The following is an 18,932-nucleotide window of genomic DNA, read 5'->3' as shown; positions in this document are numbered from 1 at the left end:
ACTAGGGGATGTTATTAAAATCGACACACGCTCTTTTAGCAGTAAAGTCATCCAAGTGGACTTCGATGAAACTGTGTTGTTTTGGTTATAAATGGTAATGAATTAACAATATTTTATATCTTTATTACTTCAATTACAAATCTTTTGTCATGTTTATACACATAAAAAGGTTCATTATCTTATAACTTCAATAAAACAAACTTCTATCAAGTTAATATACCGTACATAAAAAGATTTCTCAAACACAACCATTGTATTGAGTTATGATTACTTAATTACAAGGGTTCTATAGTAATTTCCTATTTACCTGACTTATATAGGTATTGTTGATACTGGTTTTGTATGGATATATACATATGTATGTACATGTATATCAAACACCTCAAGAATTGTGGTTCTTACCAATTGCTTTGAAAGAATTCACAAGCCATAAATGCAATCTGTAAAAATATTGACAGTGTTATCGTTGTTTCTCTGATTTAACAAATGTTGAGAAAAGTTTTAATTTATTATCAATGTGTCATCACCAGAAGATTGTACATCTTTTAAGTTATTCAATTCATCAAATTTCCACACTGTTGAATAATTATTATTTCATGTTTTAAGTTACATAATGATAGAGAGATACACCAGGTAGTTATATATAATCTATATTGGTCACATTCTGGCAATACAGCCGAAACTGTAGCTAGGATGTCTTACAAAATGGTTATGCATTATCATAAATGTAATATCTTTTAAATCATAATATGATATCCAAAAGCATCTTCACACATATAAGTTGCCCTAAAAGTGTCTACAATACATGTGCTGACTTTTAATGGAAGCATTAAATGATAATGTGATCTCGTCTTTTCAGGCCTAGACTCTGAAGTGTCAGGTATGTAACACTCAACATTTAGTTATAGAAGTTATCACTAGTGAACCTTCCAACACTGCTATAGTAAACTGTTTTAGTATTTACAACAAGTATGTGTATCATTATATTGGTAGGGACCCTTTATTTTATCCTCAGCTCTGCTTTTCACTGTAAGCAGAATTCTCCACATCTTTTACGGTAAACCTCCGGTTAGTTCGAACAAAATTAAATAAATATTAACAAACCTGTTCGAATTATTCGAAATTATGCTTCAGAAAATAAGTGTGAGTTCGAACTATTCGAGTCAATATTGGCGAAAATCTCAGCAGAGTAAAATCATTAGACACAAACACATCCATCGTAAATCTGATACGTAACAACGGCGGCCTGAACAATGGCACATTTATAAGTAAGTAAAATGATAGTTTTTATTTTAATTTTTATTTAATTCAATTCAATGTTAATTGATCGTTAAACGTTCTTCATTTCGCGATAATTATGATGGTTATTGCGCGAAGGCGCTCGGTTAATGCGTAGCTACAGTAGGCCCCAAAACAGTACAGTACACGTTTCAACATTTGTACAGGATAATCTTTGCATGGTTATATTTTTTAAGTTAACACTAGTTATATATGAAAATACACCATTTCTTAGTTTGCCATACAGCGCGAATACAAATATCGCATGTTATTTATACATTGTCAGGGCCTAAATTTGCAATCAGCTATCTCGTGCGTGGTGTATTTTGCAATGTAAAAAAAACCTGAATTAATGCTAAAATATGTGGCATATATTAAATCACAGACGCATTCTAATGATCACGCATACAATCTAATAACCTAAACGTGCTTGCTGATCAAATTTAAATCTTGCCATTTTTTCTGGACTGGCCATCGGGGCCGAGTCGTCGCGAGCTTTCAATGGAGTTTGCCGAAAAAAATCTTACTTTACGTTCTTCATTTGACAAGTTCGAACTATCCAAAATGGTGTCGGTTATAAACAGCCAGAGTTAGAACTATTACTAGCTAAAAAATTATTGTTTTTCTAGAAAAAAATGTGTGTTCGAACTATCCGCGTTTTCGAATTAATCGGAGGTTTACCGTAATTGATTTGTCAATAGAGTTATAATAAACAATATGTAGAAGAAATATATAATTTATGTTGAGATTTGGTTCAGCTTTTTAAAACTAATAATGTATATAGATAATACTATGTATCATAGAATGGGGAAAAAACAAAATTAACATTGATTTATTAATTTTGTTGTAGGTATTGAATCTGAGGGGGAATATACTGGTAAGTGTATCATTGCACATTTAATTATCAGAGTCTGTTTTTAAATTATAAATTTTATTTATGAATTAATATGTTCCAAAATTTGTTAAGTTTTCAAGATTCATATGATAGAGTTTTCCACTCTTGTGGTATTGGCAATATATGTGGAATATTTAAAAGTCAGCAGTCATTGCTTAATCATCAAACATATTTATGATATAAATTCATACCCCAGGTATATGTATACAAAATGCATTTCAAATGCACGTACAAGGCTGTTTAATGTGTTTAAAACAATGAAATAAAATATTTTTTAAAATTATTTTATGCAGATTCCTCTTTAAAAAACTACAGTTACAATGCATCCCACCAACAGAAAACATCACAAGCAGAGGAGAATCTTGAGGAAATTTCAACGCTGACCACAATCACCACCACTGTGGTCACTACAGTAATAGGTAATACAGTAACACTGACCAACACCACTGTGGTCACTACAGTAATAGGTAATACACTGACCACCACCACTGTGGTCACTACAGTAATAGGTAATACAGTAACACTGACCAACACCACTGTGGTCACTACAGTAATAGGTAATACACTGACCACCACCACTGTGGTCACTGCAGTAATAGGTAATACAGTAATACTGACCACCACCAAAAAAAAGTGTCCTCTTCCAAATGTGAGGAAAATTCAGGAATTGATAATAAGTGTGCATATTAATATTGGGTCTGAAGGTATTTAGAGATACGTGTTGCTGTAAGGGTGGCAACATGTTGGAGGTAATTTATACTAAAGAAATCTTATACTGGCCACCCAGATTCACTAGATGAATTAGAAAATGAGGTCTGAAGGTAACTGTAAACTCCAGGATTGGTACCAGTTCTAAGAACTGTTTCTGTAGTTTATTTATATCTATAATATTGTACTGGTCACACAAACATTATGGAATGTATAGACCTTGTCGTAAGTTTCACTATTAAACTGACCCCTGTAAATGACAAACATATTTTTACAGAGCGTGTATCAGCAGTGGCGAGTCCAGTGGTGACACCCATGTGGAATACCGTTGGAAGTCCTGTGTGGAATGCTGTGGGCCGACCTGTGTGGACATATGTTTTCAAACCTATGTGGTCATATATAGGACAACCAGCATACCATGCCTTGTCCTCCACTGTTATGACCACTGTCACAATCCTACAATACCTCATATCTCAAGCTGTACTCTGGGATACCTGGCTACTCTCTAGGTATGTAATGTGTCCTATCCTAGTCCTATCTGGTATCTCTGGCCGTACTCTGGGATACCTGGCTACTCTCTAGGTATGTAATGTGTCCTATCCTAGTCCTATCCGGTATCTCTGGCCGTACTCTGGGATACCTGGCTACTCTCTAGGTATGTAATGTGTCCTATCCTAGTCCTATCTCATATCTCTGGCCGTACTCTGGGATACCTGGCTACTCTCTAGGTATGTAATGTGTCCTATCCTAGTCCTATCCGGTATCTCTGGCTGTACACTGGGATACCTGGCTACTCTCTAGGTATGTAATCTGTCCTATCCTAGTCCTATCTCGTATCTCTGGCCGTACTCTGGGATACCTGGCTACTCTCTAGGTATGTAATGTGTCCTATCCTAGTCCTATCCGGTATCTCTGGCCGTACTCTGGGATACCTGGCTACTCTCTAGGTATGTAATGTGTCCTATCCTAGTCCTATCCGATATCTCTGGCTGTACACTGGGATACCTGGCTACTCTCTAGGTATGTAATGTGTCCTATCCTAGTCCTATCGGTATCTCTGGCCGTACTCTGGGATACCTGGCTACTCTCTAGGTATGTAATGTGTACTATCCTAGTCCTATCCGGTATCTCTGGCCGTACTCTGGGATACCTGGCTACTCTCTAGGTATGTAATGTGTCCTATCCTAGTCCTATCCGGTATCTCTGGCTGTACACTGGGATACCTGGCTACTCTCTAGGTATGTAATGTGTCCTATCCTAGTCCTATCTCGTATCTCTGGCCGTACTCTGGGATACCTGGCTACTCTCTAGGTATGTAATGTGTCCTATCCTAGTCCTATCCGGTATCTCTGGCCGTACTCTGGGATACCTGGCTACTCTCTAGGTATGTAATGTGTCCTATCCTAGTCCTATCGGTATCTCTGGCCGTACTCTGGGATACCTGGCTACTCTCTAGGTATGTAATGTGTCCTATCCTAGTCCTATCGGTATTTCTGGCCGTACTCTGGGATACCTGGCTACTCTCTAGGTATGTAATGTGTACTATCCTAGTCCTATCCGGTATCTCTGGCCGTACTCTGGGATTCCTGGCTACTCTCCAGGTATGTAATGTGTCCTATCCTAGTCCTATCCGGTATCTCTGGCTGTACACTGGGATACCTGGCTACTCTCTAGGTATGTAATCTGTCCTATCCTAGTCCTATCTCGTATCTCTGGCCGTACTCTGGGATACCTGGCTACTCTCTAGGTATGTAATGTGTCCTATCCTAGTCCTATCCGGTATCTCTGGCCGTACTCTGGGATACCTGGCTACTCTCTAGGTATGTAATGTGTCCTATCCTAGTCCTATCCGATATCTCTGGCTGTACACTGGGATACCTGGCTACTCTCTAGGTATGTAATGTGTCCTATCCTAGTCCTATCGGTATCTCTGGCCGTACTCTGGGATACCTGGCTACTCTCTAGGTATGTAATGTGTACTATCCTAGTCCTATCCGGTATCTCTGGCCGTACTCTGGGATACCTGGCTACTCTCTAGGTATGTAATGTGTCCTATCCTAGTCCTATCCGGTATCTCTGGCCGTACTCTGGGATACCTGGCTACTCTCTAGGTATGTAATGTGTCCTATCCTAGTCCTATGCGGTATCTCTGGCTGTACTCTGGGATACCTGGCTACTCTCTAGGTATGTAATGTGTCCTATCCTAGTCCTATCTCGTATCTCTGGCCGTATTCTCTGAATCAGGGATATCTGGTTACTGTCTAAGTATGTAAAATATACAATCGCAGTATTCTAGATTACATTGGACTTGGTAGGTCTTAAAAAATCCATGAAAAGATGGCATTATTATAAAAAAATCTGTTTCTGTTATATATCAAAATAATGGACAGTTTGGTAGTAATGTTTTATTTTCAAGAGCTAGACTAGTGCTCTAAATTTTAATTATAAATCTGTATATTTGACAGGAAGAAGAACTGGTGTTGTTTATGTCTGCCCCTGCTGCTATTGTTACCATTGTTGATGTTGTCAGGTAAGCTATTGGTGTAGTAATTTCTGCCTTAACTAAGTGTTATGACATTCCCGCGCTATGACTTCTGTTTTATATGGTCCAACGTACAGTGGGAAATAACCTCACACATTGTGACATCACATCTTAACATGTTTCAAAAAAAAAATATCTTGGGAAGTACCACTACATTTAACAAAATATTGCCATATAAAATTATGTACCGTAAGATATGAAATACTCATTGTATACAAATATCAAGGTACCACTAAATTATACACAGCAACTTAAGTTTATACTCTTGGCTAGTGTTTGTCTAGCTTATAGAAGAGGGTACTCACAGATATTAGCAACATCTAAATGTCTTCAGACTACAATAGAAAGTAACCACTAACATTTCCTATTTAATGCTTAATACACATGTAGTTATTGTTGATACAATTTTGGTATGTGTAACTAATACAAATTAATGCAGTAAACAATATGTTTCCAATTTTATGAAGAATTTAATGTTGTTTTATTAATATACACTATTTTCAAATAAGAATGGAATAATGTTTGATTTTATTTTAACGTGTCATGTTTAAGTGTTCAGTTCTGTTTCCTTTCTAGGTATTGTGCCACACGTGCAGAATCTCAGTTCAGTATTTAGTGCTCGTCAGCATTTAGGAGAAAAAATCTCAGTTTCCAATGTAAGTAAACAAAATCTTGATAGGATAGATGTTTTAAAACTTAGATAAAAGTGTTTCCATGAGAATGCTTTCATACATGAGATGCTAATGTTTACGTTTTACAGTCTGTTCAGTGCAAACTCAATATTATAGTCAAATAAACACAAAATATATTTCATGACTACAAATGGCCATCACAAGTACAGTACAATTATATATTAAATTCTTGCTGTTGAGATGATAAAGAATTAGTTTAATCACAAATTACAGATTATATTGTGAAAACTTGTGACACCCACTGTAGAATCATATACGTGTACATGCTGTTCAATAAAAACAAGCTTAAAGAAAGCAAGGTACAGTCCCTAAAATCTTGTCCAGTATACTGGATAGGGAGTCATGTGATGCTTCCTCAGTGTGAATTACCTTGAGTACATTTGAAGTTCAATCTTGTGTACATGAACCCTTTACAGATTTATTTCATATAATTTGTTAGTTGAACCAGAATTTAGGTGATATCTATGTCAGCCCACATTCAATTTGCTTTTATTCTATTTTTAAAGGAGCACATATTAGATTCAGTAAATCTTAGGGAAGAGGTGAAGAGGATCATTATTCAGCTACAAAGCAATTCACAAAACCAACTAACAGAAGCTGACGTAGAACGAATTGTAGCCAGCAAAATTGGTGCAGAGTTATCTGCCCTAAAACTTGATCTTGCAGAGAAGGAAAACCAGCAGGTTGCAGCAGAGGTAATTATTGCCCATTGATACAGATGATTCCATGTAAAATGGCATCACTATTGGGACTGGTTGTAGGTATAAAGAATTGTTAGAATATGTAGTTTGGATGTACAAAAAACGTGTTTTCTTTTTACATGTATAATAAGGAGCTCCTCTATTAAATCTAGTTTGCTTATATATATATCAGTTTTAAGATGCCTTTTTGTGTTCTTTGTAAATTGTTTTTCTTTTTAGATCACCTGCCCAAAAGGCAAGTGAGCCTATGCCCTGGTGCAGCAACCGTCTGACATCAACTTTTCCATTAAAAAAAACTACTCTCATTAAAGCGGGCTAGAGTAAGGATATTGGCCAGTAGCATATTGGGATAAAGTACTTTCAAGGTTACAGGGGTTAAATGTGTTAAAATTTTTAAACAACATCTTAACTGTCCAAAATGTCCAGGGTCATATTCTGCTAAAAGCATTACATGATGAAGGCCTATCAACCAAAAGGTGAGGGATCATACAGACCGTTGTTCTTATATAATGTTAACTATGCTGTGTATGTAGAATATTTTCTGTAACTACTTGTTAACTTTCAGATCCATAAGGATGGTGAGCAGGCAATAAAACTACAGCAGCTCCACCTCAGTCTCCTGAGTAACATCTCGGTCAGTTTACCTTTCTACCTGGTCTTTATTTGTGGTAGTATTTGTTCAGATTATAAGTCATTATATCTATTTGATTATTGGGTCAGAAAACTCCAAATTACTAGATTTAATAACTGAAAATTCTGTCGTATTATATATTCCTATGCTGAGAGAATATGTCTCCTAGATTGAGAGAGTTAATCATGCAAATACCTTTTAACCTTCTCAAACATGATCTTTTTGGGGAGACTTCATTCTTAGAATAATTGCTACTGTTGTATTAAGGTTAAATTATTCTTCATTTATCTGATATGCCTGCGATCTTGAATAGGAAACAGTGAAAATAAGATTTGTTAAACTTAATCCAACAAAACTTGGTATTTAACAATATTAGGTTTCATTTTTATTGACTCTACATATACTTTTACTTTGAGATAATTTTTTTCTGTAGTTGGTGGAAGAGAAAATGAAACTGGAGAAGGAGAATCTTGAAGTGTAAGTATTTTAGAAACATTGGTAAGATAAGCGTAAGTCAGATTTTTATCCCAGCTGTTGTTGTAAAATGATTCTACCATTATCTGTTTTATGTGAAAATGTTTACCTCAGAATTATGATTATTATTTGTCTTGAAACAATAGATACTGGAAAGTAATTGCTTTCCTCATATGAAAGATATTTTTTGTGTATATTGATAATTGATTTAAAGCATAACACAAAGATTATATTATATTATAAATCAGACTGATGATGAATATTATCCTAATTAAGTCCTCTGTACTGAGTGGTTCTTTATCAGTTAGAAACATGGGCTGCATTCTACCAGTAAAGCATTGCAAATCAATCATAATAGAATATGAATTAGTAAAAAAATTCCTGGTAAATGTTTCAGCATTGCTAATTTTATTCCAGTATTGGAGAGGAGTACCAGAGTCAGTCAGGTATCATCCTTAACCAGCTTGGACATGACCTTGTTGCACTCCAGGAGAAGCTGAAAGGAGTGGAACTCTCCCAACAGATGCTGGAGCTACAAATGAAGAACTGTTGTCGTAACGACAGCTTCTTAGCAGCATACATCCATGATCACATCAGCACAATATTAGCTCAGGTGGGAATGAACTTGCAAATATGCCTTAATGTAGTGAACATTGCATATTTATGTGTATTTTGCTGGACAATTAGTAGCAGTGCCACAAAGACATTCTGGGAGAAGTTGTGGTAGTATAAGGTTTTCCTGGACAAGGGATGGCAGTATAACAAGGCTCTAATGTATGATTAAGTGGTAATTTACATGGTAGAAAAATAATAACCCCTGTTTAATGTAAACTAAGAAACTTCTATTTAATTGTGTAAATTAACTGTTGAATTGTGTGTTACAAAGGTGATGGGAGGCCATGAGAGTGGAAATGGGCCACAGGATGCATTTATGGCATGGTTACACAATAACTATGTCAGTCGTAAAGACTTGGAGGAGCGCATGTCACTCATGGCTGCTGATATAACCCGCCACATTCTAACAGAGCAAAGGAAGGCAGTAGAACCGTCCATCACCATCACAAACTCTGGGAGTGGTGCTGATATCTCAGAACAGGTGAGGTTGTTAATAGTGTCACCTTTCTCTATCTAAATGGTCAAGTGTGCAGTATTTTGTTTGGATAATGTGGCTTCTGTAGTTGATTGACGCAGTTATTAGTTTGCTGTATTAAGGTCCAAGAAGCTTTTGCTGAACCCCCAGCATACATTTTAGACCTGCTGATCTTTATTGTGACCTTTGACCTACTTTTAAAAAACTTAAACCTTGGCCACTGTAGTTAACTGTATGAGATAGTGCGGCTATTTTTGACATGTGTGTTCCTTGTGACAAGGCCTTTCCTTTGGTGACTTGCTGACATTGACCGTGATCCTAGACCTTTAAAAATGGCTGCAATAATTCAGTTGTCTAGAGCGCCAGTCTCAAACCTCAAGTGAAGATCCGAGGTACATGGTTTGACTCACCCAACCCATGTTGGTTTGCGTTTCTTGGGAAGCTGAGAAAAGGGCCAATCTGTCCTGTTGTGGTTGTGTTCTAGCAATAAACCCAACAAACAAAAAAACATTGATCATTAAAAATTCTATTTCCAAATTTCAACCCACTCAGCAAGCTATGTTGTCTTCTGACAAATCTTTATTTTGTTAACACAGCTCATCAGGTCCATTGTGGACGAAGCTCTGCTAAAGTACAGTGCAGACAAGATTGGACTACCAGACTTTGCCCTGGAATCTTCTGGTAAGTTTCCACAATTCTGACCGTGATTGACAAGACAAGCACTAATACTGTGACTGCTGATAAATACAAAAAAATTATTATGAAATATCTTAAAAATAAATTTATAAAAACTGTATAAAAAGAAAATATGATTAATGAGGTAATTAATGCATTAAAGCTTCTTCATGCTAACTTTTTCAGTTCGTTTCCTCACTTATGTTTTGTTAGTCAGCAAAAAGATCAGACAGTATCACCAGATTGATTTAATACATTGGTAAGTAGTTGACTACAAATTCAATAATCTCATTTTGCAGGAGGAAGTGTTATAAGTACCAGATGTTCCGAGACTTATCACAAAAGAACAGCACAGTACAGTATCATGGGTATACCCCTGTGGTATGCTTCAAACTCTCCACGGACTGTCATACAGGTAAATCATAACACAAAGTAGTGATTACATACAGGTGGTGAATCTCAAACTCTATCATCATACACATAAAACTCTCCACGGACTGTCATACAGGTTAATCTACATAAAACTCTCCACGGACTGTCATACAGGTAAATTATAACACAAAGTAGTGTTTACATACAGGTGGTGAATCTCAAACTCTGTATCATCATACAAATAAAACTCTCCACAGACTGTCATACAGGTAAATTATAACACAAAGTAGTGTTTACATACAGGTGGTGAATCTCAAACTCTATCATCATACACATAAAACTCTCCACGGACTGTCATACAGGTAAATCATAACACAAAGTAGTGTTTACATACAGGTGGTGAATCTCAAACTCTGTATCATCATACACATAAAACTCTCCACGGACTGTCATACAGGTAAATCATAACACAAAGTAGTGTTTACATACAGGAGGTGAATCTCAAACTCTATCATCATACACATAAAACTCTCCACGGACTGTCATACAGGGTAATCTAGATAAAACTCTCCACAGACTGTCATACAGGTAAATCATAACACAAAGTAGTGTTTACATACAGGTGGTGAATCTCAAACTCTATCATCATACACATAAAACTCTCCACGGACTGTCATACAGGTAAATTATAACACAAAGTAGTGTTTACATACAGGTGGTGAATCTTAAACTCTATCATCATACACATAAAACTCTCCACGGACTGTCATACAGGTAAATCATAACACAAAGTAGTGTTTACATACAGGTGGTGAATCTCAAACTCTATCATCATACACATAAATCTCTCCACGGACTGTCATACAGGTAAATTATAACACAAAGTAGTGTTTACATACAGGTGGTGAATCTCAAACTCTATCATCATACACATAAAACTCTCCACAGACTGTCATACAGGGTAATCTAGATAAAACCCTCCACGGACTGTCATACAGGTAAATCATAACACAAAGTAGTGTTTACATACAGGTGGTGAATCTCAAACTCTATCATCATACACATAAAACTCTCCACGGACTGTCATACAGGTAAATTATAACACAAAGTAGTGTTTACATACAGGTGGTGAATCTTAAACTCTATCATCATACACATAAAACTCTCCACGGACTGTCATACAGGTAAATCATAACACAAAGTAGTGTTTACATACAGGTGGTGAATCTCAAACTCTATCATCATACACATAAATCTCTCCACGGACTGTCATACAGGTAAATCATAACACAAAGTAGTGTTTACATACAGGTGGTGAATCTCAAACTCTATCATCATACACATAAAACTCTCCACAGACTGTCATACAGGTTAATCTACATAAAAGTTGGTGCTTACATACTTTTGTGTTGAATATCAAATTCCTGCAATCTCTTTAAAATGTCATACAGGAAATTCTATAAACAGAATACTGTAAACGTGGAAATTTACGTATAATCTCGAACTACAAACGAAGGTGGATCAATCACGAAAATTACCCCAAAGCATATACATGTAGTTTACATATCGAAATCACGAAATTAACCCCCAGCGAAAATAACCATGTTTACAGTACATGTAGGTGGAAGTTTATTCATGTCACATTGGTTATTCACAATCTCTTCTTGGGACAGATGAATATCAACAGAATGTACCAGTTACATACCTCTGAGGAACATGTCAAATTCTCCTATCATATTATACAACAAATTCAAATACCAGTGAAATAATCATGAATGCTTGGCTAACTTATATTTAATGGACTCTTTTCACAGCCAGAGGTGCATCCAGGATCGTGCTGGGCTTTCCAGGGAAGTCGGGGCCAACTTGTGGTCGAAATCTCAACCATCATAACCCCAACAGGATTCTCACTTGAGCATATCCCAAAGTCTCTAGCACCTAATGGCAAAATTGACAGTGCTCCGAAGGAATTTCTTGTACAGGTAGGGGACATAGTGGTTTTGATGGATATATATTGTATGGTACGCAATGATAATATCATTCTCTGGGTAACCTGCTACTTCTGTCAGAAAGCTGTCTGTTAAAAGTCATTTTGTTGAAGTAAGAAGAAGAAACAGTTTTTTAGGTTCTCTGTGGATGTAGAAGTTAGGTTCATCAGGGAAAATAAGAAGAAAAGAGAGAGAAAAAAAAGGTGGCTGGTTTGATATTAATAATTTGTTACCAAATATGCAGACTCCAAAGATAATTAATTGAAGGATTTAGCATGAGTTTGTTTATGCATACTTTAGATTAATTATGTTTTTACTGTTACAGGGATTAACGGGTGAGAAAGATGTATCTGGTAAAGTTTTGGGAAACTATACCTACAATGATGATGGCAGACCTCTTCAGTTTTTCCCAGTACAGGTACTCAGTTTTATTTCTGTTTTACCTTTCCCTTTACTTATTACTGATCAACCTCTTCCTTACCCATATAGAGATATCTAGTTTCAATGATGACTTACTATATAAAAATGTGAAGTTTTTGATGAAGGTTTTATTGTTACATATTACAGGTATCTGACCCAGGATTGTTCAAGTTTGTGGAACTCAAGATTCTAAGTAACCATGGTAACCCAGTATTTACCTGTCTGTACCGATTCCGTGTGCATGGCTCTCCTTATACAGGATGAGGATATCTTTCATAGAATTTAATTCTACAATGTCTAGAAAATGGACAGTTGTAGAGGAATGTAATACTAAATTGTCTACAGGTTGTGAGACTACAAATATACAGGATGGTAGAGTAAATAACGGTAAACCCTCAACACAGGATGATGGCATCTGTCAGGAAGCATTATTCTACAGTGTCTATAAAATGGACATTTATTATGGAACATAATTCTTCACAATCTAGATAGTGGTGAAAGACAGTATTCCCAACAAACAGGATGAAGATATCTGTCATGGAGTATAATTCTTCAGGGCTTACAAAATGGACATCCGTCATGGAAAATAATTCTTCACAGGTTATGACAGTCATGAAAGAAAAACTGCAAATACAGGATAAGGATGCCTGTCATGTAGTATAATTCCACAGGGGTTAGACAGTGGTAAAAGGTACATGTATGTGTTCATTACATGAGTTGATCCTAAACTCAGTCAAACTTTATATAAGGATTATAGCTATCTGTGTTGTATTGAGAGCTATTTTTTTTTTTAATATAGATGAATCTCCGTGAAATCTGTACTGTTGTAAAGTGACACACAAAGATATTACTCCTAATTAAAAGAAAATATGTGTACCATGACAAATTCACCATTGAATTCATGCTTACATGTAGTATTGAAGACTCATTCCAAATGGCCAGAACTCACAATCACTTGTCATGCATAAAGAACATTAGAGCAACTAGTCTGAAAGATGTTATGGCTATGCAAGAAGTTTTATATCTCATGTGACATAAACCTTTTCAGAAGTGTTTAAAAATTTATGGACACAATTTTGATCCACATCAATGTTTTAATATCATATAAACACAATAATATTGCAAAGAGAGTTCTCTTTTAAGATGTTACATATCTTGGTGATTGAGGTGGCTTTGTGAAACCCTAAATTTATTTACCTGCAATATAAAAATAATCTCACAGATTGATGTGGCTTAATGGTAGGACGTGCTTATTTTGGTTAAATGTACAGCAGGGATGGGAGGTGGTGCTGTCAATGAGAGAAGATTGGGTGAAATATTGAAGTGCTTTGAGTAAACTTGACTGTAATGTATGATTCAAACACGTGAAAATGACTGTAATATCTATTATACACATGCTATGATTTACACATGTGTACATGACTGTAATTTGTAATGTACACATGTGAACATGACTAATATATAATTTGCACACATGAACATGACTGCAATATCTAATATACACGTTTTAATTCACACATGTGTACATGACAAATTTATAATGTACACATGTAAACATGATTGTAATGTATAATTTACACATGTGAACATGACTAATATTATACACATTTTATGATTTACACATGAACATAACTAATATATAATTTACACACATGAACATGACTATTATATAAATGATATAGATTACACATGTGTACATGATTGTAATATGTAATGTACACATGTACATGTAGACATGACTGTAATGTATAATTTTCACATGGGAACATGACTGTGTAAAGATAATTTAGAAAATTTGTTATTGTATGATGTGATATGGAAGCATTGTAATCAAGGCAAATGTTTGGTATATATTACTAGGAAATTCTATGCTTTTCGGTCAGTATTTAATATGGTAATAATTGAAAGTCTTGTAATGCATAAGGCATAACTCATTAACTTGTAAATTTTAAAGAAATTAACATTTTTTTTATCAATTTACTTACAACTACAAGTCAAGAAAATTACTTGATAATATCTTAATTAATGACCTCAATATTTTAATATAAATAGTATTTTATTCTAACCATTTAAATTGAGACTCAAATTTTGCCAAACCTTGCCTGCGATAATATTTAAGAAAAACACACAATTTTGTTCCTGCATAGCTTGAATTGCTGCTTTCTTCAAAGCATATGTAAAGCTTTTTGTAAATGTTCTTAGTAAAAGCATATAAAACTTTTAATTTGAGTCCTGAAAGCATAAGTTATACTGTATACAAGCATTGAGATGCTATGTATTGTTTAAAAAAAATGGTTTTATGACTAAATACTGGGGCCGTATTCATGAAACTGTTCTCATACTTAAACACTTATCTGTTTTCAAGCTATTCCATTTATTTTAAAGAATTTAAGTGAGACTTCTAGTAAATAAATATCATTTTCATTATTCGTCACTTTTTAAGAATAAGACGGAAAAAAGTTGGTTTGAGCACAGAATCATGCTTGAGTATATGACAACAGTTTTATGAATATGGGCCCTGATGTTTATTAGCCTATGGCATGCCACCATTCCACCATCTGATGACGAGGGCTATTCCAAATGACTTTTGTCCATGGTCCATCCATAAACAATTCTTGTTACCTCTATTTCTCAAAAGGTACTTTATAGTTCTTCTTTAGATTTATATTCAAGTTTGTAATTGTTCCTATCTGTGCATATTGAATTTATAGACTGGTCATAAACAAAATAGCCACCAGAATTTTACAGTTTGCAGATTATTACCTACCTCTGTTTCTTTTTCCAAATTTCATATATAGGTTCCCCTTGGTCCCTATAATAGTTCTGCATTTTCAATTTTGAGACTGCTAGAAAAACATTTGTAGTTCCCCTTGTTATCAAATGATTTAAAGTAAACGGGGAAAGAAGAGAAAAGTAGAGGAAAGATCAGTCTTACATATATATAACCTATAAAGGTCAGTCAAGGTGGCGGACTGGTGGCCAAGATCCTTCTAGGATCTCGTGTTTGTTGTGTGTTTGTACTATTGTAGTTTTATTGTATTAGCAGTTTTAGTTGGAGAGATTTTCCTTTACATTTTCTTTTCATTCCAGGTATTTTAGCTTAGGCTGTTCCTTGTCATGTTTTAAGGTTTGAAGACTTAAATTCTGTCAGTGGTTGACATATTTGAGGTTTTGTAGATTTAAGTTCTTTCATTGATAAATTTGTGGAAGTCTGAACACATATATTTATTTTATTGTTGTTAATGTAAATGTGTGCATGGATAAGCATAATTTGAATTTTCTTTATGTATAATGCTTGCTGCTCATTTTGTCAATGGCATTATGTGTTTATCATATTTATTTTTTATTTACTCACAATATCAGGTATATATACTAAAATGTAAAATAAGATGTCAAATTATTCCTCTGCTTTTTACAAGCAACAGTACCCTCCAGCACAGTAAATTACTGGTGTGGATAGAAAACAAACAATTCTGGAAGCAAATTATCAACTGGAGTCGTGAGAGCTTCACTAGTTTAAAAGATATTTGATTACATCTCCTTTATGATATAGTGAATCAATTAGAATTAAAATGTTAAAATTTTCCATCATTGTTTTGATCATGATAGTAGAAAGCCATCATCAATAAAAGGCATAACACATGCTACAAATACTGGTAATATTCTCAAAATATACTCCATATTGACTTCACAGTTATACAAGATACATAATAAAATTTTGTCAAGTTTCATATTGCAACTGTTTCTGACATTTATCATCATTTCACCAGGAATATTAATTGAATGACTTGTTCAATATGACACTGACTTGTTACTTGGATATCTTTTATGTATTGATGATCCCTAGAAAGCTACATATGTAGTTTTGATAGACAATGGAACATGTTTGTGATTATCTCAAACACTGCTGGGGACCCGAGAGATTAGTTTTCAACAGACATACCCAGGTAGTTTAGTTCAAATATCTTTTATTTGAAAATATTCACAAGTTGTATAACTTATAAATGTCCTATGACATGTATACAATGCTATTTACAAATGGCAGCATTTGTGATATAATGTAAATATATATATAAGAAAACAACATTAATATATAAGGTGTCAATACACAAGTTCGTATCCCATATACCAGTACCCACAATTTACATCAAATCTATTGATATCTTTTAAAATGTTCAGGAGAGTATTCATACAAAGATAAGACTTAACTCTAATTCCTTACAGATTAAATATGTTTGTAACATGTTTTATTGTATAGGTCCATTTGAAAATTTAAAATGATGTACCAATATCATTACATTCTTTTAAGTCTTAAACATGTTTTCTCTGTCCGTCCATCAAACTGGTTCAATTTTATGTTCAGGTCCTTTTTGCAACTAAAGCTGTTTTAAAATAAAGTTAATTTTTTTGCATTGGGGTGCTTGTTTGGTTTAACTTTTTTAATATAATATTGATTTTATTTTTCCAACAGTTGGTGAAATGTTGAACTTTTAAGCAGGAGCAGAGGTATAGACAAACATTCTCTAATAAGTTTTAAAAATTGACATTTACGTATTTTGAAGACTGTCAATGAAATGCTTTGTAAATTTAAAATTTTTGTTTCAAGAATTAATTATTATGACAAGGTTTGATTGATATTAATTGTTCAAAATTTGTATTTACAATGTATGTTTAATGCAGTTGAATGTTTTCCTAGAAAAAGTCTCTTTAAATTCATACATTGTTATTTTGTCATGTCCTCATTTATTATATTTTTTCCACTAAGTTTGTGTTCATTTTAAAGATCAAATTTTATAGACAGTTTAACAACTGATCATAGTCCTACAACATAAGTCGTAAGTCAGCAGTTATTTTTAGTGTAAAAAATCAGTAAAATTGAGCAGCAAATGCACTCAATAAAGATTCTCTCTGGAAGGAGGATAATACTAATATTTTGACAATTGAAATTCCTGAGGTTGTCCTGTGGGATCGTAATATAACATTCCTAATCTTTTATCTGATAAAAGATTAGGAATATTACCTCTTGATAATCAAGAGGGTTTTTTTTTGTGTGTTTAATTTTTCATTTTCAATATGGCTGTCACATTTTTTGAAGTTTTACTTTTGTTGTTTAGGCGGTAACAAGGTCAGCCTTACACTTCAACACTGACTAGGCTAGGTTATTGTTGTTAAATTATATCTGATAGACAGGAGTTCTCTGTCTGTGTTGTGAATTTGTTGTATGTTAATGATAAACATGTATGTTTCACGTTTACTGTGACATCAGTTAGGCAGCAACCTAAAATAAAATACTTAAAACTTACATCTTGTGTTATATGTTAATGTGGATTTTTAAAAAAACGTCATGATATGAACCTTCAAAGTCTTGTTTTATAGGACTAGTGGAATGGAAAGAACACATCAATCTATGGTACAGAAGAGGGTTTAAGGTTCATAGGGATGTCTACCATGCAACATTTATTGATTCTAATCGGCTTACATAGTCTTCCAGTGACAGATTTAAGAACATATTTTAAGAATAGCAATTTTGCTTTGAACCAACCCTAAAAATTTCACAATCTGGTTGTACATTTTTTTTCTCCTTTTTCCTGTTCATGAATTGGATGATGGATAAAAAGAGGATTTGACTAAGAATGAGGAGAAAGACTGAGAGTGAGGAGTAGGGAGGAGACTGAGAGTGAGGAGTAGGGATAAGACCAAGAGTGAAGAGTAGGAAACTCGGAGTCTGGAGTAGGAAGAGACTAAGAGAAGGAATATAGTATATAGGAGGAGGTTGGGAGTGAGAAGTAAAAGGAGACCGAGAGTGAGGAGTAGGAAGAGGGTGCAGAGTAAGAGTAGGCTGAGAGTGAGGAGTAGGGAAGAGACTTAGAGTGAGGATTAGGGAAGTAAGGAGGAGACTGACTGAGAGGAGTAGGTGACAGGGGAGGAGAGTGAAGAGTAGGAAAAGAATTTAGAGTGAGGAGTAGGGAAGAGACTAAGAGTGAAGAGTAGGGAAGAGACTAAGAGTGAGGAGTAGGGAAGAGACTAAGAGTGAGGAGTAGGGAAGAGACTAAGAGTGAGGAGTAGGGAAGAGACTAAGAGTGAGGAGTAGGGAAGAGACTAAGAGTGAGGAGTAGGGAAGAGACTTAGAGTGAGGAGTAGGGAAGAGACTTAGAGTGAGGATAAGGGAAGAGACTTAGAGTGGGGAGTAGGGAAGAGACTAAGAGTGGGGAGTAGGGAAGAGACTAAGAGTGAGGATTAGGGAAGAGACTAAGAGTGAGGAGTAGGGAAGAGACTAAGAGTGAGGAGTAGGGAAGAGACTAAGAGTGAGGAGTAGGGAAGAGACTAAGAGTGAGGAGTAGGGAAGAGACTAAGAGTGAGGAGTAGGGAAGAGACTTAGAGTGAGGAGTAGGGAAGAGACTTAGAGTGGGGAGTAGGGAAGAGACTAAGAGTGGGGAGTAGGGAAGAGACTAAGAGTGGGGAGTAG

The 18,932-nt window shown here is 35.1% G+C and overlaps 1 protein-coding gene across 4 annotated transcripts in view; it reads left to right on the top strand.

The window, feature by feature from the left end:
• LOC117329822 (SUN domain-containing protein 1-like) overlaps positions 1 to 17,768 on the top strand; it is a 39,389-nt gene extending 21,621 nt beyond the window's left edge. For all 4 annotated transcript variants that reach the window (XM_033887989.1, XM_033887978.1, XM_033887999.1 and 1 more), the window contains 16 exons: positions 860 to 880; positions 2,129 to 2,155; positions 2,467 to 2,592; positions 3,159 to 3,390; positions 5,347 to 5,411; positions 6,000 to 6,079; positions 6,622 to 6,810; positions 7,382 to 7,450; positions 7,881 to 7,924; positions 8,339 to 8,534; positions 8,808 to 9,017; positions 9,608 to 9,692; positions 9,986 to 10,101; positions 11,873 to 12,040; positions 12,372 to 12,464; positions 12,614 to 17,768. In XM_033887989.1, coding sequence (XP_033743880.1) covers positions 860 to 880; positions 2,129 to 2,155; positions 2,467 to 2,592; positions 3,159 to 3,390; positions 5,347 to 5,411; positions 6,000 to 6,079; positions 6,622 to 6,810; positions 7,382 to 7,450; positions 7,881 to 7,924; positions 8,339 to 8,534; positions 8,808 to 9,017; positions 9,608 to 9,692; positions 9,986 to 10,101; positions 11,873 to 12,040; positions 12,372 to 12,464; positions 12,614 to 12,730 — 1,838 coding nt within the window. In that variant the 3' untranslated portion in view covers positions 12,731 to 17,768. The remainder of the gene's footprint in view (positions 1 to 859; positions 881 to 2,128; positions 2,156 to 2,466; positions 2,593 to 3,158; positions 3,391 to 5,346; positions 5,412 to 5,999; positions 6,080 to 6,621; positions 6,811 to 7,381; positions 7,451 to 7,880; positions 7,925 to 8,338; positions 8,535 to 8,807; positions 9,018 to 9,607; positions 9,693 to 9,985; positions 10,102 to 11,872; positions 12,041 to 12,371; positions 12,465 to 12,613) is intronic.
• The last annotated feature ends 1,164 nt before the right edge of the window (positions 17,769 to 18,932 follow it).

This window comes from Pecten maximus, chromosome 1, assembly GCF_902652985.1.
Source record: "Pecten maximus chromosome 1, xPecMax1.1, whole genome shotgun sequence".
NCBI classification, from domain to species: Eukaryota; Metazoa; Mollusca; class Bivalvia; order Pectinida; family Pectinidae; genus Pecten; species Pecten maximus.
This window is presented reverse-complemented; position numbering and strand designations above follow the sequence as displayed.